General features: G+C 47.3%; 3 protein-coding genes and 1 non-coding gene across 5 annotated transcripts in view; 3 read left to right on the top strand and 1 right to left on the bottom strand.

Annotated features, from left to right (window-relative positions):
- The first annotated feature begins 983 nt into the window (after window positions 1-983).
- Window positions 984-2,668, top strand: LOC101523100 (zinc finger CCCH domain-containing protein 15-like). The gene is made up of 2 exons (XM_058677365.1): window positions 984-1,425; window positions 1,767-2,668. The coding sequence occupies exons 1-2, from the start codon at window positions 1,002-1,004 to the stop codon at window positions 2,600-2,602; spliced, it is 1,260 nt and encodes a 419-aa protein (XP_058533348.1). The 5' UTR covers window positions 984-1,001; the 3' UTR covers window positions 2,603-2,668.
- Window positions 2,669-7,131: 4,463 nt separating this feature from the next.
- Window positions 7,132-25,204, top strand: part of FAF2 (Fas associated factor family member 2) — a 67,666-nt gene continuing 49,593 nt past the window's right edge. For both annotated transcript variants that reach the window (XM_004587398.3, XM_004587397.2), the window contains exon 1: window positions 7,132-7,274. In XM_004587398.3, the coding sequence (XP_004587455.1) occupies window positions 7,212-7,274 (63 nt within the window). In that variant the 5' untranslated portion in view covers window positions 7,132-7,211. The remainder of the gene's footprint in view (window positions 7,275-25,204) is intronic.
- LOC118760136 (small nucleolar RNA SNORA2/SNORA34 family) lies at window positions 17,162-17,298 on the top strand. The gene has a single exon (XR_004996605.1). It is a non-coding gene; the product is annotated as a small nucleolar RNA SNORA2/SNORA34 family (small nucleolar RNA).
- On the bottom strand, window positions 18,393-24,783 carry LOC105941952 (large ribosomal subunit protein eL42-like). The gene is made up of 2 exons (XM_058677866.1): window positions 24,771-24,783; window positions 18,393-18,798 (listed from the first exon to the last, which is right to left on the bottom strand). The coding sequence occupies exons 1-2, from the start codon at window positions 24,781-24,783 to the stop codon at window positions 18,395-18,397; spliced, it is 417 nt and encodes a 138-aa protein (XP_058533849.1). The 3' UTR covers window positions 18,393-18,394.

Below are 25,204 nucleotides of genomic sequence, written 5' to 3'. Positions count from 1 at the left end.
TAGGCTACTGTGCCAGGCCCCCACATTACAGCGTTTCAAAAATATTCATTTGTATTTTATTGGAAAGACAGATTTAAAGAGAGAAGGAGAGATATAGAGAAAGATATTCTTTCTACTGGTTCACCGCTCAGGTGGCTGCAACGGCTGGAACTGAGCTGCACCAAAGGCAGAAGCCAGAGCTTCTTCTGCGTCTTCCACATGGGTGCAGGGTTCCACGGCTTGGGTGACCCTCTACTGCTTTCCCAGGGCACAAGTAGAGAGCTGGATGGGAAGTGGAGCTGCTGGGACATTATCTGGTGCCCATATGGGATTCTGGCGTGTGCAAGGGACAATTTAGCCACTGAGACATCACCGTGGGCCCTACAGTATATATACATACATAAATATGCAAAAATAATACTTATTTATTTTGGAGATTTATTTTTCTTGAAAAGGCCGATTTACAGAGAGAAGGAGTTATAGAAAACAATCCAAAAATATAATGACAAATGAAAAAAGGACAAAACAGGACCCAGCGCGACAGCATAACAGTTCAAGTCCTCGCCTTGAAACGTGCTGTGATCCCATTATACTCAGTGAAGGAAGTCAATCACAAAAAGGGAAATACCATATGTTTTCTCTATTATAAGGAATCCATCCTGCAAATTGGAGTGTATAGTGGTGGAGTAATGGAAACTACCATATCCAGAAGCCAAGACACAATGCAACACGCAGCTCTGCTTCCAAACAAAAGATGGACTCCCAGTGAAAGTGTTGATCTATCTAAACAATGGGATGCTGGACTGTCTGACATTGTCTGCACCAGCAATGTTGGGGCACACTTCACTAGCTGATTGATGGAATTGTATCTGCTTGTGAAGTGTGTGACATGGGAAAAATCAATCAGGCAGTGGAAATTAGGGGGCGGGGAATCCCAGACCATACAGAATTGTACAATAAATTTCAAAAGTAGGGTCTCCAGCCTTGTCCCTGCCTGGCCGGTGCTCCCTGCCTCCTCCGCCATGCCCCCCAAGTTACAGGCTCAAGCCGGGGGCAGCAAGAAGGCGGAGCAGAAGAAGATCGAGGACAAAACTTTTGGTTTAAAGAATAACAAAGGAGCAAAGCAACAAAAGTTGATCAAAGCTGTGACTCATCAGGTTAAATTTGGTCAACAAAATCCACGACAGGTAGCACAAAGTGAAGCTGAGAAGAAATTGAAGAAAGATGACAAGAAGAAAGAATTGCAGGAATTAAATGAGCTCTTCAAGCCAGTAGCTGCTGCTCAAAAAATTAGTAAAGGTGCCGATCCCAAGTCCGTGGTATGTGCATCCTTCAAGCAAGGACAGTGTACTAAAGGAGATAAGTTCTCTCATGACTTGACTCTGGAGAGAAAATGTGAAAAACGAAGTGTTTACATTGATGCAAGAGATGAAGAACTCAGGCCTGGCGGCGTGGCCTAGCGGCTAAAGTCCTCACCTTGAACGCCCCGGGATCCCATATGGGCGCTGGTTCTAATCCCGGCAGCTCCACTTCCCATCCAGCTCCCTGCTTGTGGCCTGGGAAAGCAGTGGAGGACGGCCCAAAGCCTTGGGACCCTGCACCCATGTGGGAGACCTGGAAGAAGAGGTTCCTGGTTCCCGGCATCGGATCAGCACAGCACCGGCCCATTGCGCTCACTTGGGAAGTGAATCATAGGACGGAAGATCTTCCTCTGTGTCTCTCCTCCTCTGTGTATATCTGACTTTGTAATAAAAAAAAAAATAAATCTTTAAAAAAAAAAGAATAAGATACTATGGACAATTGGGATGAGAAAAAGCTGGAAGAAGTAGTGAACAAGAAGCATGGTGAGGCAGAAAAGAAAAAGCCAAAAACTCAAATGGTGTGCAAGCATTTCCTTGAAGCCATTGAAAACAAGTATGGCTGGTTTGGGGTTTGCCCTGGAGTTGGTGATAATTGCATGTATCGGCATGTACTTCCTCCTGGATTCGTGTTGAAAAAAGACAAAAAGAAAGAAGAGAAAGAAGATGAGATTTCATTAGAAGATCTAATTGAAAGAGAGCGTTCTGCCCTAGACCCAAATGTTACCAAAATCACTCTAGAATCTTTTCTTGCATGGAAAAAAAGGAAAAGACAAGAAAAGATCGATAAATTTGAGCAAGATATGGAAAGAAGAAAAGCAGAGTTCAAAGCAGGCAAAGCACTCGTGATCAGTGGTCGTGAGGTGTTTGAATTTCATCCTGAGTTGGTCAGTGATGATGATGAGGAGGCAGATGCTATCCGTTACACCCAGGGAACAGGTGGCGATGAGGTTGATGATTCAGTGGATGTAAATGACATTTATTTAAGTCTGTATGTCCCAAGAGATGTGGATGAGACAGGTATTACTGTAGCCAGCCTTGAAAGATTCAGCACATATGCTTTGGATAAAGATGAAAACAAATTAAGCGAAGCTTCTGGAAGCAGGGCTGAAAATGGTATAAGAAGTGATCTGGAAGAAGACAAAGAAGGGGCAGCTCAGGAAAATGGAGCTATTCATGCCGTTCCTGTTGATGAAAATCTTTTTACTGGGGAAGATTTGGATGAACTAGAAGAAGAATTAAATACACTTGATTTAGAAGAATGACACCAAGCAAATCAATGAAAAAATTGCGTCAGCTCAGTGTGAGTTGAAATTGACTACATTAATTTTTTCCCATGCTGATTCTGGAGGGTTAATTCTCCTCCAACAAAGGAATATTCTTCCTACGTCTTCTCTTTTGGCTTTGACTACGTCTCATCATAAGTTCAGAGTAGTTCATCATAAATTGAAAGTATAATGGTCATTGCAAAAAATGATTAATTGTTGTAACTGTCCACTCAAGTAGGAATTGTAACTGCTTTTTCAGCTTTTGGTTTTTCAGCTTTTTGGTTTCATTTTATATAAAGACCGTGATACATTTAAAAAAAAATTCAAAAGTAAAAACTGGAAAAAAAAAACTGGAAAAAAAACACCTTTTTTAGCAGACAATATAAGTCAGAAAAATTTGCTTAACAGAGTTTGAAAATTTTATTTTTTGAAGGGTCAGCACCATGACATGGCCCGCTAAGCTTCCATGTGCGGAGCCAGCACCCATTATGGTGCTATGGACTCAGCTCTGGCCCTTGCTGCCTATCTGGAGAGTGAGCCAATGCATGGATGACTTTTTTCTTTCTCTCCTCCTGCCTTTCAAGTAAAAAAGAAAAAGTAAATTAAATACATTTTTAAAAAGAAAATTGAATTTATTGAGAGGTAGGGAGACGTCCTAGCTGCGAGTCCCCAACATCTTCAGTAGCCAGGACTGGGCCAGAATCAGAGCCAAGGCCCAGTAGCTCAACCCAAGTCTCCTAAGTGAGTAGTAGGAAGCCAATCACTTCACCCATCCCCACTGCCTCCCGGCTTTATCTCAGGGTATGCACTGGTGGAAAATGAAAGGTAGAAGTTGGAACTGGGACTCAAATGCAAGCACTGATAGGGGTCAGCAGGCATCTTACCTGCTAGGCTAAATGTCTGCTTCAAAAAACTTTTTAAGGGTTCGGTGCAGTGGTTTAGTGCCTAAAGTGCTCGCCCTATATCACTGTCCCGCAGTGATGGACTTGGTGCCTGGAGACAATAGTAACACGCTTGGACTCTGATGCTTGATAGCCGAGGTTTATTAGTGGCATCAGACTTTACACATATAGGATAAGGGAGGAGGCGTTGAGCTTATCAACAAAGCCCATCAACTGTTTCTAGACTTTTGTTTGTAACGCCTTTTGTTTTGTATATTCTACCAAGTGTTCTCATTCACACGCTGTCCACTCAGCTGTTCTCATACAAATGATATCCATGTAGCTCCAATACTGCTTCTCTTTGCCAAACAGAAGTCATGAGGATGCTGCCTTGGTCAGACGGAGCAGACCAGCAGCTCACGAGCTGAAATGTAGCTTGCCGGAATGGTTAATGGACAAGGGTAATTTTTTTTTTTTTTTTTAAGACTAAAAGGTGATGAAATCAGGGGCCCGGCGGCGTGGCCTAGCGGCTAAGGTCCTCACCTTGAAAGCCCCGGGATCCCATATGGGCGCCGGTTCTAGTCCTGGCAACTCCACTTCCCATCCAGCTCCCTGCTTGTGGCCTGGGAAGGTGGCTGAGGACGGCCCAATGCATTGGGACCCTGCACCTGTGTGGGAGACCCGGAAGAGGTTCCTGGTTCCTGGCTTCGGATCGGGCGCGCACCAACCCGTTGCGGCTCACTTGGGGAGTCAATCATTGGACAGAAGATCTTCCTCTGTGTCTCTCTTCCTCTCTGTATATCTGACTTTGTAATAAAAATAAATCTTTAAAAAAAAAGGTGATGAAATCATAGACACACATAAACCATATTCAAGGATAGAGTGGGCAAGGAGAGGAAAGGTGGAAGAGCTATTTCTACTTTCATCTTGTGCCTGCAGGAAGAGAGCGCCCTTCCCCATTGCTTGGCTTGCTATGAGCCTGAAAAGGGGAGTGGTTACATGATACCATCCCCAAGTCCCAGGTGAGGGGGAGTACAGCCCGGGGGTGAAGGGGTCATTTGATTAACAGGTATACAGAGTATTACATAGGGCTTGCAGAGGTTTGACTTCCAACCTGTGACTCTAAGCTTGCTACCTGCCAGTCCCATATGGTTCCCTCTTTAGGAACCCTTAATCTTAAGGGTTGCTGTGGGATGGAGAGTCCTCTTTATCTTCTGTAGTTACTTCCAGCTGATTTAGGGGAATGTCCTGGGTTTGGAAATCTGCTGCCTCCCAGCTGTGCAATACAGGGAAGGTGAATCTTTTTTTTTTTTTTAAGATTTATTTATTTTTATTGCAAAGTAAGAAATACAGAGGAGAAACAGAAAGATCTTCCGTCTACCAATTCACCCCCAAGTGGTCGCAATGGCCAAAGTTCAGCTGATCCAAAGCCAGGAGCTTCCTCTTGGTCTTCCAAGCAAGTGCAGGGTCCCAAGGCTTTGGGCTGTCCTCGACCGCTTTTCCAGGACACAAGCAGGGAGCGGGATACAAAGTGCAGCAGCTGGGATTGGAATCAGTGCCCATATGTGATCCCGAAGTGTGCAAGGTCCGGATTTTAACCACTAGGCTACCACGCCTGGCCCAGACCCAGAACTCGCACCCAGGCTTTCTGATACAGGATGTTGACATGCTACACACCCTGTTAAACACCGCCTTCAAAAAGTCTTTTTTTTTTTTTTAAGATTTATTATTATTGGAAAGCTGGATATACAGAGAGGAGGAGAGACAGAGAGGAAGATCTTCCATCCATTGTTTCACTCCCCAAGTGAGCTGTAACGGCCAGTGCTGTGCCGATCCGAAGCCGGGAACCAGGAACCTCTTCCTGATCTCCCTCGTGGGTGCAGGGTCCCAAAGCTTTGGGCCGTCCTCAACTGCTTTCCCAGGCCACAAGCAGGGAGCTGGATGGGAAGTGGAGCTGCCAGGACTAGAACCGGCGACCATATGGGATCCCTGTGCGTTCAAGGTGAGGACTTTAGCCGCTAGGCCACGCTGCCGGGCCCCAAAAAGTCTTTGTACCAAAATAAATATATATTTGATTTTTCACAGCCTTTTTTCAAAAGTTTTTAGTTTGAAAGGTAAAGTTACTGAAAAGATACATATATATAACCACTAGGAGATTGCTAAGAAGTTTGAGTTGACTGGCAAAACTTGCTAAAAGCCTGAGAGAAATCAAGACAAAATTTAAGTCTGTCCATACTATAGTCTACCATACTGCACTACTATTCTACAGTATTTTTTTTTTTAAGATTTATTTTTATTTTATTACAAAGTCAGATATACAGAGAGGAGGAGAGACAGAGAGGAAGATCTTCTGTCCGATGATTCACTCCTCAAGTGAGCTGCAACGGCCGGTGCTGTGCCGATCCGAAGCTGGGAACCTGGAACCTCCTCTGGGTCTCCCACGCGGGTGCAGGGTCCCAATGCATTGGGCCGTCCTCGACTGCTTTCCCAGGCCACAAGCAGGGAGCTGGATGGGAAGTGGAGCTGCTGGGATTAGAACCGGCGCCCATATGGGATCCAGGGGCGTTCAAGGGGAGGCCACGCCGCCGGGTCCCTGTTCTACAGTCTTTACCGTAGTCTTCAACACAAGCTCAGTGTCAGGTGACTTCTGGTCTTGTCACCTATTCAAGCTTAGCAGGTGGACAGTGGTGGAACGCCACAGGTGGGGCCCAGGCGGTCAAGTGCCTTGCGGGGCGAGAGGGAAAGCAGGTTACCACACTCAAACTTTTTGGGGTCAGGCAGAGGTGACAGATGTTAGAAGAAAGGGCTTGGGGATGAAAAGCAAAGATCCAAAGCGAGGTGGCGACAGGAAGGGGCAAGGGAGGTGAGGAGGATGGTGGAGACGGAGGGGTTGGAGATAAGGCAGCGGAAACAGCACCGAGCAGGAGTCAGGGCCAAGAAAGTCCTAGCAGAATCGGCAGAAGTGGCAGGTCCAGGGCTGACCACGGTAAGAACGGAGCCTGCACCGGTTTGCCCCAGGACTTCGCAAGGCGGGAATTAGAAATGCTCTCATTCTGGGAGTCTTTCTCCAGTCTGTCACGGGGCGGGGGACAGAGGAGGGGCCGAGGCTCCTCCGCACCCTCGCCTGCTGGGTTTATGGAGAGCTCTTCTCCGAGCCGGCCCACGTGCTTCCCGTCAAACACCCAGGAAGCTGCTTTCAAACCACCCCTCAGCAAGCTACCGCGGAGCCGCGATTGCAAACGCCTCCACAACCTCAACCTTTTCTTCGCTTCCTGGTCTAAAGGCAGTGTTGGAAATGCCCCGCCAATATTCGGGAACTTTCGGAAGCTCCAGAGAGCATCAGGAGCTTTGGGGCCAAACATCGAAACTGTTCCCAATTCCAGAGAGAAATTCAGGAACGTAAGAGATGGTCGGAAAACAGCGAGGGAGCGGCCGAAATCAGCCGAGTGCCCTTCGGGACTTTCCGGAGAGCTTCGAAGCACATTCCGGCCCTGTCGGCTTTCCATCCGTTTCGTCACCCGAATCCGAAGAGCGAGCTGTGCCGATCGTCCCTCGGCAGGTTCCGGAAGTATTCGGGATGAGAGTGGCTCCCTCTGGCAGCGAGCGGCCGCTCACGCAGACGCAGTGGAGCAGCTGCGGCCGTTCAGACCGGAAGCGGTTGCGGCTGATATCAGTTCCGGCGGGTGACGGTGCGGACGGGTCAGGAGCGTAGAGGCGGCGGCAAAATGGCGGCGCCTGAGGAGCGGGATCTAACCCAGGAGCAGACAGAGAAACTGCTGCAGTTTCAGGTAGCAGCGAGTACTCGGTGCAGCCAATTCCGCCGCGGGATGGGGAGTGGGCCCTTGCAGGAGTTCAGTACTTTCCTCGCACTGGGTCCGGGATCCTTCTCTGACCAGCGGGCGGCTCCCTCTTCCCTAGACGCCAACTGCCTAGGTTCCCTCAGCCCCCCGAGTGCCCGTCCGTCCGTCCATATGTCCCCCACCCCTCAGCCGCCGCTACCGTGCCCGGCACTCCACCCTCAGCGGGTCAGCGCCCTCGTGGTCCCTTTGGCGGGTGCCAGTCAGTTCCCAGCCGTCCTTCCCCCGGTTCGATTCCCGCTGAGGTCCTCTCCGCCCAGCGACGTCTAACAGCGGCCGCGGAGCTGTCAGGACAGCCTTCTGCTGGCATCCCGCGCCCCGAGGACTTGTGTGGGGCCCGGTGGGGGAGGGACGTGTGCGGGAGGACCCCTGGCCAGGCCACATTGCAAACTCCCTGGGCTTCGGACAGGGCTCCCCAGCTTGGGCGTGCGTCCTGCCCTCCTCGTGTCCGACCGACGTGGTCCCTGCCTGGCCGGGGATGGCTGTGTACACTGAGCACTTGAACCCACCTCCGAGCTGCGTGCTGTAGTGGGCGAGGACCACGAGGGTGCGGAACGTTGGCCTCTGGTCTCTACGTGCATTTCCACCGCCCGCTAACCCCACAGCCCCCATGGGCACCCCCCGCATCGCCCCCTTGGACGTTGTGGAGACCCAGTGAGCTCATAGACGTCAGAGGGCCTTGGTGACCTGTGAATTGTGCGCAGTGTCCTGCTGTTAATCATTATTTAACTTAGGCTCAGACTAATTCTAGCAATGCCCCGATTTCTCAATATAAAGGTTGCTGAATCTTCATGTATTCAGCAAATATTTAGGAAGAACTTTAATGCTCCAGGCCCTGCTAGGTTGCGTCTCATTTACTGAGTATGACTGCTGTAAGTACTTTGCTCAACTTTTAGCGTACGTTTATCACTGACTCCCAGTTATCTGTGAGGATCTTTACTGTTAGGATGCCTACTTTGCGGATGCAGGAGATGAGGTGTAAGAAGTAGCATGCTTCACAGGCGGCCCCTCTTTCAGCACCCCGTGCTGGAGTGCGGGTTCTGGTACTGCCACATCGCTGCCACCAGTGCGCTTGGAACAGTGGCAGGTGAGCATCCCAGCTCAGGGGTCCTGGCTTCGGCCTGTGCCAGCCCCAGCACTTGAGGGAGCTTTAGGGGAGTGAGCCAGCGAAAGGAACATCTCTTCATCTGTTGTTCTGCCTTTCAGACAAGTAATAGATAATTTTAAAAAGAGAAAAAAGAAAACCAGAGAAAGTAGTGTCTTTTGGTTACATGCCAGGAGAGTGGCAATGTTAGAGTGAGAACCAGGTCGTTCTTTCCAGGGCTTCCTTTTTCTGCTGTGCCGCGTGTACGGGTATATGTTCAGTGCAGAGTGGAATGCAAATGCTGCAGTGTTAAGTTTGTTTTTGCAAGTTCTCGAGGGTTTTTTTTTTTTTTTTGGTGATTTCCTTGGGTAAATTTCAAGGTGGTTAATTTTGAAAAACTTTTTGCTCTCCCTTACATAGAGCGATGAGTTGAAAAACGTATAAATGAAAAATTCTGACATTGTTGGCACTTGGAGTTTTTACTAGAGAAATTGATGATATCAAAGTTTGAGATTAAGGATAAATAAAGAGGAGTGGAGTGGTTTATGATGTTGCCGCTTGGCACCCTGTCAACCCATGGGAAACTGTCTGGTTTGAGTCCCAAGATTTATTTATTTTTTTATTGGAAAGGTAGGTCAGACTCATTGGAGAGGAGAGACCGAAAGAAAGATCTTCCATCTGCTGGTTCACTGCCCAGTGGACACAACGGCTAGAGCTGAGCTGGTCTGAAGCCAGGAGCTTCTTCCGGGTCTCCCACGCGGGTGCAGGGTTCCAAGGCTTTGGGCCATCCTCGACTGCTGTCCCAGGCCTCAAGCAGTGAGCAGGATGGGAAGTGGGGCTGCTGGGATTAGAACCGGTACCCATAGGTGATGACTTTAGCCGCTAGGCTACTGCGCTGGGCCCACTACTGTGCTTTTGGTCCAGCTTGTTGCTGATGGGTGTGTTGGGATGCTGCAGATGGTGACTCAAGCGCTTGGGTCCCTGCCACCTAAGCAAGCGAACCTGTATTGCATTGCAGGCCACTGAGTTAAGGCTGGCCTAGCCCTGAGGATTGCATACGTATGGGGAGTAAAACAGTGGATGGTGGAGCTCTCCCTCTCAATGTCTGTCTCTGCCTTTCAAATAAAATGAATAAATTTTTTTTTAAAGATTTATTTCATTTTTATTGCAAAGTCAGATATACAGAGAGGAGGAGAGACAGAGAGAAAGATCTTCCGTCCGATGATTCACTCCCCAAGTGAGCCGCAATGGCCGATGTTATGCCGATCCGAAGCCGGGATCCAGGAATTTCTTCCAGGTCTCCCACACAGGTGCAGAGTCCCAAGGCTTTGGGCCGTCCTCAACTGCTTTCCCAGGCGACAAGCAGGGAGCTGGATGGGAAATGGGGCTGCCGGGATTAGAACTGGTGTCCATATGGGATCCCAGTGCAAGGCGAGGCCCTTAACCACTACGCCATTGTGCCGGGTCCAATGAAATTTTTTTTAATATTTATTTTATTTTTTTATTGGAATGGCGATATGCAAAGAGAAGAAGAGACAGAGAAAGATCTTCCATCCACTGATTTACTCCCCTAGTAGCCGCAATGGCTGGAGCTGAGCCAATCCGAAGCCAGGAGCCAGGAGCCCTTCCAGGTCTCCCACGCGGGTGCAGGGTCCCAAGGCTTTGGGCCGTCCTCTGCTGCCCTCCCAGGCCCCAAACAGGGAGCTGGATGGGAAGTGGAGCTGCCGGGATTAGAACCGGCGCTCATATGGGATTTTAGCACGTTCAAGGCGAGGACTTTAGCCGCTAGGCTACTACACGGGGCCCAGCTTTGTTTGATTTTAACGGACTATGTTTTAGAGATTCTTCAGGGGCAGGGCCCGTGTGTTTGCAGTGTATTGTATTATGTAAGTGATACGAGTTGTAAATTGTGATGTACTTGGTATGGTATGGTGCTGGAAAGATATGAGCGTGCTAGTGTCTTTGTGAGGTTGAATGTGCAGGCGTTCGCATTTTCTGTGCCTTTAAGAGGTAAGTAGGCAGGTTCAGTTATATTTACATTGCTTCTATCTTGAGTTTTATTTAGATTGGATTTAATGAGGAAAATGCATTTAACGTATGTATTCCGTAAGACGTTGCTGGATCAGATATTGTAGAGTGCTGTTAAATGTGCTGAGACTTGCTGGATGTCCAGCGTTGCTGTGGCAGTTGATGTACAGTACCTTTTTAATAAGGATTTGTCTTTTAGAAAAGTGGAGTCAGCCGTCCCATCCTCTGGTTCACTCCCCAAGTAACCACCTTAGTGGTGCCTGCGCCGGGACAAAGCTGGGAGCCTTGAACTTCCCTTGTGCCACCCATAGGTGGCAGGTGTCTCACCAAGCCTTTGCTCCATCGTCTTCTGCCTCCTCAGGTTCCTTCACAGGAAGCCGGAGCAGCAGCAGCGAGGTCAGAGCTTGATGCCGGACACGGTGCGGGATGCGCTGCCCCACACGGCAGCTTGACCTGGTGTACCACAGACTCACTCCTAAATCACCCTCCTTTTTGAAACCTCTTAAGAAGACTGTCAATGCTTAGTTGCTGTTTGTTTTATTAATGAAGAAACAGATTCTGAGAAGTCGCATTGTCTGCACAAGTTACTTCCTAGCGTAGCAGCTTATAATCCATGTCTGTGCAGCTCGGGGGGAGGCTCGGTGTGAGCATGGAGAACGAGTGCCTTGTGGGATGTCACTCAGTGTGCTGTGGTTACCCTGCCCGCAGTTTAGGGAGGAGGGGGGTACTGTAGGTAGAGGGAGGATGGCTGAGTGCCTACGGCCTATTCATGAAGCACTGTGCCTTAGCCATGGTGTTGGGTCGTTTGTAACCATTCTCCGATCGATCCTCGCAGTGCCCCGTAGGCTTCCATGATAGTAGGCCTGTGTGTAAAGCAGCAGCAGATTTATTGATACGGTTGCTTACAGTCATTAAGCTGGTAAGTGGTAGAAATCTGTGTCTTCCTACTCGTCAGGCGGGAAAGAGTATCAGCTGGTGGTGGGTAGGAGGGTGTTCAGATCCCAGGGGACAGCCTTGGTCCCGGTACAGAGATGAGGAAGTGTGAAATGTGTTTGTTGTGACAGATTTAGAGAATTAGGAGGAGAAAATGAGACTAGAAAGATAAATTAGAGACAGATTTGGGAGGCTTTTCAGACATATGCACAGGCTCCTCCGTAGGCACGGCGAGGTGTCAGACTTGGCGCTAGGCTTCAGGCTCGTGTCCCTGGCAGTCTGGAGCACGCGCCTGGAGTTGGCAGGTCAAGGCAGAGCAGGGTGACACTGCTCGGCGCCCGAGCTCCAGTTGCTTCTTCATCTAACAGGTTTAAGGTAAGGAAGGCAAAATATTTTAGAGACCTCAGGTTTCAGCTCCCTTTTTTGCAGGGTAGGGGGGTGGATGTGTGATTTGGTCGAAGTTCTCTGGTGCTTGTTTGTCTTCTTTCTCGGTCTGTTTGGCTTGTTCCAAGATGTGCTGTGGTGCTCCTGTCTTGGAACCAGTTGGATTTGTGCAGCTAAATTTTGTTACATTTCAGGTGGGAAAAAAGGGACCGTGGCTTTTGATTTAAAGACTTGTTTATTTGACAGAAAGGGAGGGAAGGAATGAGAGATCTTCCATCTGCTGGTTCATTTCTCAAGTGGCTTGGAACTGTGGCAGGCCCAAGCCAGTAGTCCTGAGCTCTCTCTCCTGGTCTTCCCTGGGGTGCAGCAGCCAGAGGATCTTGGGCCATCCCCTGCTGCTTTCCTAGGAATGTTAGTGAGGAACTTAATGTGAAGTGGACCAGCTGGGACTTGAACTGGTGACCCTTTGGAACACTAGCTTAATTCACTAGACCACAGCACTGTCCCTAACCTTTTTTTTTTTTTTTAATGATTGTTTATGTAAAAGGCAGAGTGACAGAAATCCTCGATTTGCAGATTCACTCCCCGAATGGTCTGCAGTAGCCAGGGCCAGGCCGTGCCGAAGTCGGGAACAACATCCCAGACTCCCATGTGGCCGACAGGGCTCAGGTATTTGAGCATGCTCTGCTGCTTTCCCAGGTGCTTTGGCAGAAAGCTGGCTGCAGCCGGAGCAGCTGGGAGATGTCATCTAAACTTAAATAGTCCATAACCTAATAAAATAACATGCAGAAAGTTTTTGTTTTTGTGAAAACCGCAATAGGTGATATAGCAGAGCACAGAAGGTCAAGTTGCTGGGGCAGGTGGGACGGTAGGAGGCTACTGTTTTCTCAAGTGTGGGTAAAAAAAGCCCTAAACAACTCTCAGAAAAAGCATGAAGGAAGCAAAGATTCTGCATTAGTGCTTGGCAAGTGCTTATGTACTCCTCTCAAAGAAATCAGATCTGCGACTTTGGTATAAACATGCAGGGATTGCCAATAAATTCATTCCTAAGGATGATGTAGCCTTTTATCCAGCTTGTTGCATATTTACATATGTAAACAGTGCAATCCTGAATTATGAATTAGTGTGTAGAATTTTTTTTTCTTATTTCACTTTCAGTAAATTTACTAATTAATAGTCTCGTTTTCATTGGGCAAGAGCATTTCTGCAATCTTTGTCTGCTGATACGATCAGATTATGCTTGGGAAAGTCAGCACGCCATCATGACTGGAATCCTGTGTCTTCAAGATTGCTTGGAGATGATTTAACTTACCTTGAGTTGCTTCCTCTATGAGCTGATAATGTTAGCTACTTCAGTGATCGCATGTTGATATCATTAAAGCATAGGTGACTCAAGAACAGGAGTGTTAAATATTATTCTTATCCTATGAAACATTGATGAATCAAGTTTTAAATTTTTGGGCATCATACCTGTACATTACAGATTTATCCCAATTCCTAATCAACTTTTTTTTTTTTTTAAAGATTTATTTATTTTGTTACAAAGTCAGATATACAGAGAGGAGGAGAGACAGAGAGGAAGATCTTCCGTCCGATGATTCACTCCCCAAGTGAGCTGCAACGGGCCGGTGCGCGCCGATCCGAAGCCCGGGAACCAGGAACCTCTTCCAGGTCTCCCACACGGGTGCAGGGTCCCAAAGCTTTGGGCCGTCCTCGACTGCTTTCCCAGGCCACAGGCAGGGAGCTGGATGGGAAGTGGAGCTGCTGGGATTAGAACCGGCGCCCATATGGGATCCCGGGCGTTCAAGGCGAGGACTTTAGCCGCTAGGCCACGCCGCCGGGCCCATCAACTTTTTTTAAAAGATTTTATTTTCCTCTCTTTGCTAGGCAGTCATCCTCTTGTTTATTCCCCCAAATGGCCATTAGCAGCCAAGTGTGGCCCATGCTGAAGTGAGGAGCCCAGCGCCTCATCAGTGTCTCCCATGGGTGCAGGAGCCCCAGCACCTGAGTTATCTGCCGCTGCCTTCCCAAGCGCATTAGCAGGGAGCTGGATCATGGAATGCTAGCATTGCAGATGGCAGCTTAAGCCATGATGCCACAACACCAGGCCTTACCCGGTCAACTCTGATATCTGCTACAACAGGAGTTTTAAGACATTTGTGGAAAATTGAGTTAAAAATGCTGGTGGCATGCGTTTGGTGTGGTGGTTAAGATGCCTGTCCCTCGTCAGAATGATGGCAGCACCAGCTCCTCAGTTCAGCCTCCTGCTAAAGCAGACCGGCCCTGCTTCCTGCCACCAACATGGGACAGCTGGGTTGCACTCCTGCCCTGGGCCTGGCCAGTCCTTTACCTTGTGGTTATCTGAGCAGTGAACCAGAATATGGAACACTCTTTTTTTCTGCCTCTGTGCCTCTCAAATAAAAAATAAGCATTTGAAACATTTTTCTAAAAAGTAAGTTTATTTTGGTGTAAAAATGTACTCTCCAAGCATATGCAGGATTTTGAAAAGGTTGGTGGGAATGTAGATTATCAAAAATTGTGTGCACAAACTTCAAAATTTGAAGTGCCTACGTACGTACTAATAGAAGTGCTAGATGCTGGTAAAGTGCGTTAACCCTATTTCCTACCCTAGTGGAGCTCACATTCTAGTGGAAGGAGATAGAAAAATATTCAAATAGTGGAAAAGTAGTGCTGTGGGGAAAAGGAAACAGGAATTGAGTTTAAATAGGACAACTAAGGAAAAGCTGCATTGAGAAATTGTCATTTGTGTGAGAGCCTGAAGGAAATAAATTTTATTTGGAAGTAAAAAATGTGGATAGGCAAGAAAAGAGGATTCCAGATAGAATCAGGCACACGAAAGCCCATTTAGGGCTTGTCCTTGATGTCTAAGAATGAGCAAAAGGCTTAGAACTGAAGAGAGGGGGCCCAGCATGATGGTTCAATGGCTAAATCCTCACCTTGCAAGCACCAGAATTCCATATGATCACCAGATTGTATACTGGCTGCTCCACTTCCCATCCAGCTCCCTGCTTGTGGCCTGGGAAAGCAGTCCAGGATGGCCCAAAGCCTTGGGACCCTGCACCTGCATGGGAGACCTGGAACAGGCTCCTGGCTCCTGGCTTTGGATCAATTCAACTGGGACCCCTGTGGCTTCAACTATTTGGGGAGTGAACCAGCAGATGGAAAATCTTTCTTTCTGTCTCTTCTCTCTGTAAATTTGAACTGCCTTTCCAATAAAAATAAATAAATCTTAGAACCCAGAGAGAGACAAAGACAGAAGGTGGATGATGATATGGGAGACTTGCTGACTGGACCAGATCATAGAGGGCATTGTTAAGATTTTTATTGTATCTTTGAGGTAAGGTGAATAATCTTGGGAGGGTTTTGTGCAGTGACAGGCTTTAATTGATATGTGATTTAATAGGCCCCTGGCTTTGTCTTAGCATGGCCTGAGGAATGTAAGGAGCAAGTAGAAACCAATTAGGAGGCTTTTGTAGTGATTCAGGAAGATTTGGACCCGGATGAAGAGTGCTAATTATGAGGAATTGTTGAAGGGAAAAATTAGTGTATCAATAAGATTTAAGAGGAAGATTGGGAAAGTCACTGACTTAATAAGGAAGACAAGGGAAAAACACATCTGGGGGAAATTGGGAGCTTGGATATTGTCGCTGTCCCACAGCCATGGCCTGGACTCTGACTGATGGTCAAAAGCCAAAGTTTATTGGCGGCTGAGGGTCCTATGGGATAAGGGAGGAGGTACTGAGCTTATCAACAAAGCCCATCAACTGTTTCTAGACTTTTGTTTTGTATATTCTACCAAGTGGTGTCATTCACATGCTGTCCACTCAGCTGTTCTCATACAGATATCCAATCAGGTATACCAAAGGTATCTGTTTGGTTGTTGTCATACAAATATTGTCCAATCAACTGTAATCCTGTAGTTAGAGTTTTGAGTGTAGGAGAATGATCTGAGGTGGCACATATTGGGGATGCATATTTGGGAATCTTTTTTTTTTTAAAGATTTATTTGTTTATTTTAGGAGCTTTATTTTATTGTTATTGTGAAGTCAGATATACAGAGAGGAGGAGGGACAGAGAAGAAGATCTTCCATCCATTGATTCGCTCTCCAAGTGACCACAACGACCTGAGCTATGCTGATCAGGAGCCCGGAGTATCTTCTGCATCTCCCGTGCGGGTGCGGGGTCCCAAGGCTCTGGGCCATCTTTGACTGCTTTCCCAAGGCACAAGCAGGGAGCTGGATGGGAAGTGGAGTTGCCGGGATTAGAACCGGCGCCCATATGGGATCCTGCAAGGCAAGGAATTTAGCCACTAGGCTGCTGCATCAGACCTCAAGATTTCTTTATTTTTATTGGAAAAGTCAGATTTACAGAGAGGAAAGGCAGGAAGATCTTCCATGCACTGGTTCACTCCCCAAGTGGCTGCAGTGACAGGAGCTGAGCCGATCCAAACTAGGAGCCAGGAACTTCTTCTGGTTCTCCCATGTGGGTGCAGGGCTCCAAGGTTTGGGTCATCCTCCACTGTTTTTCCAGGCCACAAGCAGGGACCTGGATGGAAGCAGGGCTGCTGGGATTAGAACTGGCGCCCATAGACTACCACACCAGGCCCATCATCTGCATGTAGCTAATACTTACAGTTAGAACAACACCGGGGGAGATTGTATAAATAAAAAAAGATAAGAGGGCTAAACTCTAAAGCAGTTAATCTTTAGCATTCTGAGTGTGTAATGAGAATGTGGGGAAAAAACTAAGTGGTAAGTGTGATAAGTGGACATGTGGTATGTGACATGTGGTATGGTGGGATCAAGTGCACTAACTTTCATTGTGTCAGTCACTGGTTACTTGGACTAGGAATTAAAACCTTACAATTGTTGGAATGTTAGAATGAAGGCTTAATTGGGGTGAGCTTAATAGAGAATGAGAATGAGCAAGTGGAAATGTCTTTAGGCTCTGCTTTAAAGAGGAGAGGAATTGTACAGAAGTTGTAAAGAAACAAGTCCCAGTGCGTCTGTGTGCTTTGGTGGGACATGCCTTCGGTTTTAGAAAGAGATCCTTGAGGGGGGCAGGTACGGCAGAAGGGGAGCCGACTTGGGCTAGGAACACAGATTGCACAAGGGTTAGACGGATGTGCAAATGCAAATGTCGGTAGGTGGTTTATGTTCTGTTTTGGAGCTCGTGACTATTTTCTCTGTTGGAATAGGGAAAAACAAAAGAAATGATGAACCAGGAATAAGGATGGGAGGTGGTGATGTTGGAGGTCTCTGGAGAAAAGTTCTGGTCTGACAGGCGAGTGGAACAGTGAATGCAGCAGGCAGCTGGGATGGAGCTCTACAGAGATCAGGAATGCTTTTTATTTATTTTTAATTATTTAGTGGCCCTCACTGAAGACCAGCAGTTGCACTGTAGTTGTTGGTTTCAAGCAGAGGCCTACAGTATTTTCTTTCTGTGGTCTGTTGGCTATTCTGGCACCTCAGCAGAGAATGGCTGTTTGATTCATCAGAAACAAACTATAGTCCTGTCTCCTGTAAGGCCCCCCAACAGGGAAAACCTTACCATCTGTCTCGAGAGAGTGAGTTTCTCCGATGACCACCGAAGACGAGGCTTGATGCAAAAGCAAGAGGCTTTGTTCGATCACCAGCGCGCTGGGGCCGGGGCCAGTTCCTCACGCAGGAGGCTAGGCATCGACCCCGAGTCATGGTATAGCATCCTTTTTAAAGGCTAAACCAAGGCTAAAATCACAAAACCGTAAAACCATAACCATGAACAGGAAGGGGGAACCCTAAACATAAACAGGGAGGGGGAAACCTAAAGATAAACAGGGAGGGGGCCATGCAATTAGGGGCGGGGGCTAGTTGCAGGTGCCCCTTATCTCTCAGGCTCCCAGGCTCTATCTAAACTTAATCATGAAATATTCCTTCAGCTATTCACTGTTTTCTACTGCAAGCGAAATACAGAAAGCAAAGAAAAAGCAAATTAAATCCTTCTGTCCTTCCAATTCCAAATGTTCCCCTTCACTCCCATTGGGCGAGCATCAGCAATTGCTGTAAGTAATCGCTTCTGACCATGAGGGTGTGGATGGGACCAGCCCAGAGTTGCTCTGTTTTTGTTGTGTTGTTCTTGCTCTGTGTTTGTGTGTGTGTGTGTGTGTGTAATTTGGAAGAGTCACACAAAGCGAGAATGCGAGAGAGAGAGAGAGAGAGAGAGAGAGAGAGAGAGAGAGAGGAGAGAGAGAGAGAGAGAGAGAGAGATATACTCTGTTGCTGTCTTACCCCCTGTTGGCTGCAGTGCCCAGAGCTGGGCTGATCCAAAGCTGCAAGTCAGGAGCTTGTTTTGGGTCTCATATGTGGGAGCAGGGATCCAAACCCATTTAATAGGGAGCTGGGTCAGGACTGGAATAACTGGGACTCAAACCAGGGCCAGTATGGGATGCTGATGCTGCAAGCAGAGGCTTAGCGTGAGACACCATTGGCAGTGGCCTCTGTCGTAAATTTATTTTATTATTGCTTTTTCAAATTTCCAAGAGGAATTTTATTGATGGCTGCAGTTTATTTCTTCCCCAAAAAACAACTGAAGCGAACAATAATCTCAAGACTTTATATTCAATTCATAACAAAGCTGAGAATGAAGATTGAAACTGGATCACTTGGCCCTTTCTCTTCTTATCTCCTCCCAGTTCAGAATGTTCACATCTCTTAATAGCCAGCATTCTCTTGGATCTGCAGTTGGGCTCCACACACTCAAGCCTCAGCACAATCTTCTTTGTAGTTTTAGCCTTTTTCTGGAAAATAGGCTTGGTCTGCCCGCCATAGCCACTCTGCTTCCTATCGTGACGCCGTTTCCCCTGGGCATAGAGGGAGTCTTTGCCCTTCTTATACTGTGTTACTTTGTGGGGCTGGTGCTTGCCACACTTTTTGGAGAAGGTCCGGCGCGTTTTAGGAACGTTCACCAGGTTTGCGGAACGATACCGGCCCGTCAGTTTATTTAAGTAAAGACCAGTCAGCCTTTCATCTGTGAGGTACAGGTGCGCAGCAGGCAGAGAAGGGCATTGAAGCAAGAACAGTTAATGGGATCCACGCTGATCCTTCATCCTGTATGGGTGCCAGTTTGTGTCCTTGCTGCTCCACTTTTGATCCAGCCCCCTTTTTATGACCAGGGAAGGTGCCCCAAGTCCTTGGATCTTGTACCCCACATGAGAGACCCGGAAGCAGCTCCTCCTGGTTCCTTGTAGGCTCAGCTTTGGCCATTGCAGCTGTCTGGAGAGTGAAGCAACGGAGGATGGAAGAACTCTCTGTGTGTCTCTACTTCTGTAAATCTGCCTTTTATTTTTTTATTTTGTTTTAAAGATTTATTTATTTATTTTTATTACAAAGTCAGATATATAGAGAGGAAGATCTTCCGTCCGATGATTCACTCCTCAAGTGAGCCGCAACGGCCGGTGCTGTGCCGATCCGAAGCCGGGAACCAGGAATCTCTTCCGGGTCTCCCACACGGGTGCAGGGTCCCAAAGCTTTGGGCCGTCCTCAACTGCTTTCCCAGGCCACAAGCAGGGAGCTGGATGGGAAGTGGAGCTGCCGGGATTAGAACCGGCGCCCATATGGGATCCCGGGGCTTTCAAGGCGAGCACTTAAGCCGCTAGGCCACGCCGCCGGGCCCATTGTTTGTTTTTTATTGGAAAGTCAGATGTACAGAGAGAAGGGAAGACAGAGAGGATCTTCTGTTCACTGGTTCACACACCAAGTGGCTACCACCGCTGCAGCTGAGCCAACCTGATCCAAAGCCAGGAGCCTCCTCCATGTCTGCCATGCAGTGCAGGATCCCAAGGCTTTGGGCCGTCCTCTACTGCTTTCCCAGGCCCCAAGCAGGGAGCTGGATGGAAAGCAGGTTTGCTGGGACATGAACACATATGGGATCCCGGCACATGCAAGGTGAGGACTTTAGCTGCTACGCTATTGTGCCGGGCCCTGCCATGATGTTTTTTATACTTTGTCATCTTTGCTCCTGAATTTGTGTGTAATTTGTACATTGTATAAAATTAGCACTTTTTTTTTTCCTTCTGGCAATAGATTTTTCCATTTTTTTTTTAAGAGTGCCCTCTTACTGAAATTGTAAAATGTTCTCTTTAAGATAGGTAAGATAGGTTGCTTTTTCTTTTTAAGAATCAACTCTTTAGGGCTTGGCAGCGTGGCCTAGTGGCTAAGGTCCTTGCCTTGATCCCATATGGCCGCTGGTTCTAATCCTGGCAGCTCCACTTCCTCTCTATCTCTCCTCCTCTGAGTATATCTGACTTTGTAATAAAAATAAAATAAATCTTTAAAAAAAAAAAGAATCAACTCTTTAATCTATGGATTTAATCAATGGTATTTTATTTATTGTATGATCTGTGATGAGATCCCAGTTTTGGTTTTTCCCCCATTTACTTGAGTAGCCCTCTTTTGTTCTGTTTCACTAACCTGTCTGTTGGTATCATTACGGAAGAATTTTATGCTGAATTGTAATAATTGGTAAAATGGGATTTTTTTTTTTCCATTTTAGATGATGTGAACATGGTTGATCAGAGTGGAATGGATCAAGGGTTAGGGGAAAGTAGGTGTGATCATTGCTTCCAAATTTTGTTTTTCCTTGTTTCGGCAGTTAAACAGGATTTTTTCATGATGCGTGTGAGATTACTGATGGTTTTTGTAGGTCTTTTCATTTGTATTTAAAGGTGGCATTGTGGGGCAGGCAGTGTGGTGCAGGGGATTAAGCCGCTGCTTGGGATGCCCACCTGCCCATGGGAGTGCCTTGGCCATTGGAGGCATTGGAGTGGTGGACCACAGGGCGCAAGAAGACTATCTGTCTCGTCTCTCCCTCTCTCATTCTGCCTTTTAAATCAATGAAATCTTTTGAAAACCCTTTTGTGTAGTTGTGAGGTTACTGGAGCTGTATTAGTGACACACACATAAATTTAAGACTGAATGACTTCAGGAACATGTTCCTTCCCTTTTTTTTCATTTTATTTTATATATACTTTTTTTATAATCTTACTTAATTACTTAGGGTACAAAGGGTCAAGGGCTACAGGAAAGTGGGTAAGACCATTGTTTCCACACTAATATCATCACTTTTTCCCGCTGTGTATAGACCAGGGGGGAAATGAAGGAAAAAGCCCCACCCAGCCTCCCACCCATTCCAGGTCCCCGATGCGAGGCACGCTCTGAGGGTCCTGCGCAAGCAGTTTTGATAACTCAACAGTTCTGAATTGCTTCCAGTCTCGCTGCTGCAAGCGCGATGAAATCTATTCAGAATCCACTGGCTGACATAGTCCCTTCATGGTTGGGGTTCTGAGATCAGCAGTACAGTTGGAGGGATCGCCAAAGAAACTTCATTTAAGGTGATCCCAGACCCGATTCTTGTGTGTGCCTGCCAGTACAGGGACCGGCACAGTCCATCACCCCAATCAGCTTATGCACATGCTGGTGGTTGCAATTGCTGGGTCAGTTCTGTTTCCAGCCCTGTCTTCCACGTGAGCCAATGGGTGTTGTAATCCAGCCTGATTTTTCTTGGAAAGGCAGATCATATTTATGGAGAAGAGACAGAGATTTTCCGTCATGGGCCAGGTGCGATGGCGCAGTGGCTAAATCCTCTGCCCTTTATTGAAAAGTCAGGTTTAGAGATAAGAGACAGAGAAAGATCTTCCATCCACTGGTTCACTCTCCAATGGCTGCAATGGCCAGAGCTGAGCTGATCCGAAGTCAGGAGCTAGGATCAACTTCCAAGTATCCCACATGATTATAGGAGGCCCAGGACTTGAGCCATCCTGGGCTGCTTTCCCAGGCCATAAGCAAGGAACTGAATCAGAAGTGGAGGAGCCAGGACATGAGTCAGCGTCTGCGGACAGCAGATTTGCCAGCTCCTGTGTCTACAATCAATACTGATAAGATTATTAGTGCAGGGGGGCCTGTTGTGATAGCCTGGTGGCTAAATCCTGCCGTGCATGTGCTGGGATCCTGTATAGGTGCTGGTTCATGTCCTTGCTGCTCCACTTCCCATCCAACTCCCTGCCTCTGGCCTGGGAAAGCAGCAGAGGAAGTCCCAAAGCCTTGGGACCCTGCACCCACATACATCGGAGACCCAGAAGATTCCTTGGCCTTAGATTGGCTCAGCTTTCTCCACTGTGTCCACTTGGGGAGTGGACCAGCGGATGAAAGATCTTTCTGTCTCTTTTCTCTGTAAATCTGATCTGCCTTTCCGATAAAAATAAATCTTAAGAAAAAATAGTAGTAGTAGTAGTGCCCTACTCTTTGTGTGGATGTATTTTGATTTCTCTTGGATATATACCGAGAATCAGATTGCTGATTCACACCATAGCTCTATGTTTAACTTTATGAGAGATTGCTGAATTATTTGCTAAAGCAGCTGCAGCATTTTTCATTTCCCCCAGTAGTGTGGGAGGGATCGGGTTTCTCCACATGCTCACCACTTATTATCTGTCTCTGATTGTAGCTGTCCTAGTGAGTGTGGAGACTCACATGGTGTTGATTTGTATTTCCCCAAAGAAAAATGTTGAGCATTTTTTTATGTGCTTGTGACTATTTCTGTCTGTATGTTTGGAGAAATACGTATTCAAATCCCCTGCCCAGTCTTTTAAAAAATTGCTTGTTTGAGAGGCAAGGAGACAGAGCTAAAACCACAGAGAGAGCTCTCATTCCCAAAGGCCAGAACAGCTGGGGCTGGGCTAGGCAGAAACTTAAGTTGGTAACATGGTGGGAGGGACCCAGTTAGCTGAACCATCATTGCTGCTTCTGTTCATAGGCGGAACAGTGGGACTCGGCACTCTGTGTGGGATAGCAGTGTCCCAACTGACATCTTTTTTTTTTTAAGATTTATTTATTTTTATTGCAAGACAGATATACAGAGAAGAGGGGAGACAGAGATAAAGATCTCTCTGTTGAGTCACTCTCCAAGTGACTGCAATGGCCGGTGCTGTGCCGATCTGAACTAGGAGCCAGGAACCTCTTCCAGGTCTCCCACATGGGTGCGGGGTCCCAAGGCTTAGGGCCGTCCTCGACTGCTTTCCCAGGCCACAAGCAGGGAGCTGGATGGGAAGTGGGGCTGCCGGGATTAAAACTGGTGCCCATATGGGATCCCGGCGGGTTCAAGGCGAGAACTTCAGCCACTAGGCCGTGCCGCTGGGCCCCCCAGCTAACATCTTAAACAGCAGTTAAAATGCAAGTTATATTTATTTATTTGAAAGTCTAATTCATAGGGATATGTTCTATCTACTGGTTCATTTCCGAATGCTGGTCACAGCCAGGGCTAGGTGAGGTCAAATCCAGGAGCCAGGAGCTCCAAGCAGTTGGTGATGGTAGAGGCCCAAGCACTTAGGCCGTTATTAGCAGGAAGCTGAGTAAGAAGTAAAACTAACCAGTGTCCTTGTTTGAGGCATTGCAGGTGGCTGCTTATCAGTGCTGGGTCCTGTAGGTTTTTTTTAATTGTTGTTAAGATTTTCTGAAGTGTGGTGGTTATCATGTTCACCTCACACATGAAAGGTCCCTGGTTAGAAACCAGGTGGAAACAACAGTGTTTTTGCCGATGGAGGAAAAGAATGGTGCCAGTGAGGGTGAGTAGGGAGACAAGAAAATGAGGCTGCACCAGTCAGACTGCATACCATCCCAGTCAGATGCTGGCGCTTATCCCAGCATACCTACCCGCGGGGCTCTTACATCTAGAGCAGAGAAGATTTATTTTTTTTATTTGAAAGACAGAGTTTCAAAGACAAGGAAAGACAGATCTTCCAACTGTTGATTCACTCCCCAGATGCCCACAATGGCCAGAGGTGAGCTTATCTGAAGCTGAGAACTATTAGCTTCTTCCAGTCTTCCCCACGGGTGCAGGGGCCCAAGGACTGGGCCACTCTGTGGTGCTTTCCCAGGCCATCAGTGGAGAGCTGGATCAGAATGGAGCAGCTGGCACACGTACCAGCACCCCAATGGGATGCTGACGCACCACCTCTCTGGGGCCCTTGTAGTTTTATTCATACAGTATCTGATCCATTTTCAGTTATTGAATGTGACGGAAGGACCCTGACTTTTGCTTATGGATATGTTTTTCCCAGCAATTTTGTTTTTTAAAAAAAATTATTCTTACCCATTAAATGACTTAGGATCTTTTAGAAAACCACTTGACCCTTAGGGCCATCATTGTGGTGTAGCCTGTTGAGCTGCCACCTGTAATCCTGGCGCCCTGTATGGGCACCTCTTGGAGTCCTGGCTTCTCCACTTCCAGTCCAGCTCCCTGCTGATATGCCTAGGAAAGCAGCCGAATGTGGCTCAAATGCTTTGGGCCCTCACCTACGTGAGAGATGTGGATGAAGCTTCTGGCTCTTGGCTGTCGTCTGGCCTAGCCCTGGCAGCTGTGACCATTGTCTCTCTCTCTCTCTCTACAATTCCGCCTTTCAAATTAAAAAAAAAAGAAAATCTCAAAGACTGCCCCTTTCTTGGTAAACTTCCCCCCAAAATCTACCAGAATAAACAAGTTCTGCAAGATTGCAAAGTGCAGACCAATGTATCAAAACCAGTTATATCCCTGTGCACTCAGAATAATTTGAAAATAAAATTAACAATCACAGACATCAGAAGCGGAAGATCTGCAAGGGCCAGCACAGTGGCTCAATGGACACTAATCCTCTGCCTGCAGCACTCATACAGGTGCCACTTTAGTCCCAGCTCCTCTCCTTATCCAACTCCCAGCTTGTGGCTGGGGAAGCAGCCAAAGATGAGAGGCTCCCATTCATTTGCTGGCTTACATCCCCAGTGGTCGCAGTAACCGGAGTTGAGCCAATCCGAAGCCAGGGGCTGAATCTCCCACGTACCTGCAGGGGCCCAAGCACTTGAGCCATCTTTTGCTGCTTTCCCAGGCCAAAAACAGGGAGCTGGATCTGGAGTGGCTGGGACATGAACTGGCAGCCATATGGGTTGACAGTGGCCCAGTAAGAAGCCTACCATAGTGCACCATGGTACCAGCTCTGAGATTTTTAAATTGCACATGTGTCTTCATTTTTATATTTCTGGGAAATACTGAATAATAGAGTAGGATTGAAGATTCATGCAGAAATGTTGTCCCTTTATGAACTAATTGGATTTGGGAGAGAAGTCTTGCTTTTATAATTTATTTTAGTGGAAAGGCAGAGTTAGAAGAGACACAGGTATTTTCCATCGGTCAGTACACTCCCCCGTTGGTGCAAAGACCAGGTTGGGCCAGTCCAAAGCTGGGAGCCAGGAACCTTTTTCAAGTCTCTGACATGGATATAGGGGCCCAAAGACTTGGACCATCCTCTGCTGCTTTCCCAGGCCATAAGAAGAGAACTAGATTTTTAAGAATTTAGTTTTAGCTTTAATGTTTACAAATTTGACAGGGATGACACGTAAGGACCCCT

The sequence above is a fragment of the Ochotona princeps genome, chromosome 19 (assembly GCF_030435755.1).
Source record: "Ochotona princeps isolate mOchPri1 chromosome 19, mOchPri1.hap1, whole genome shotgun sequence".
Lineage (NCBI taxonomy): Eukaryota > Metazoa > Chordata > Mammalia > Lagomorpha > Ochotonidae > Ochotona > Ochotona princeps.
This window is presented reverse-complemented; position numbering and strand designations above follow the sequence as displayed.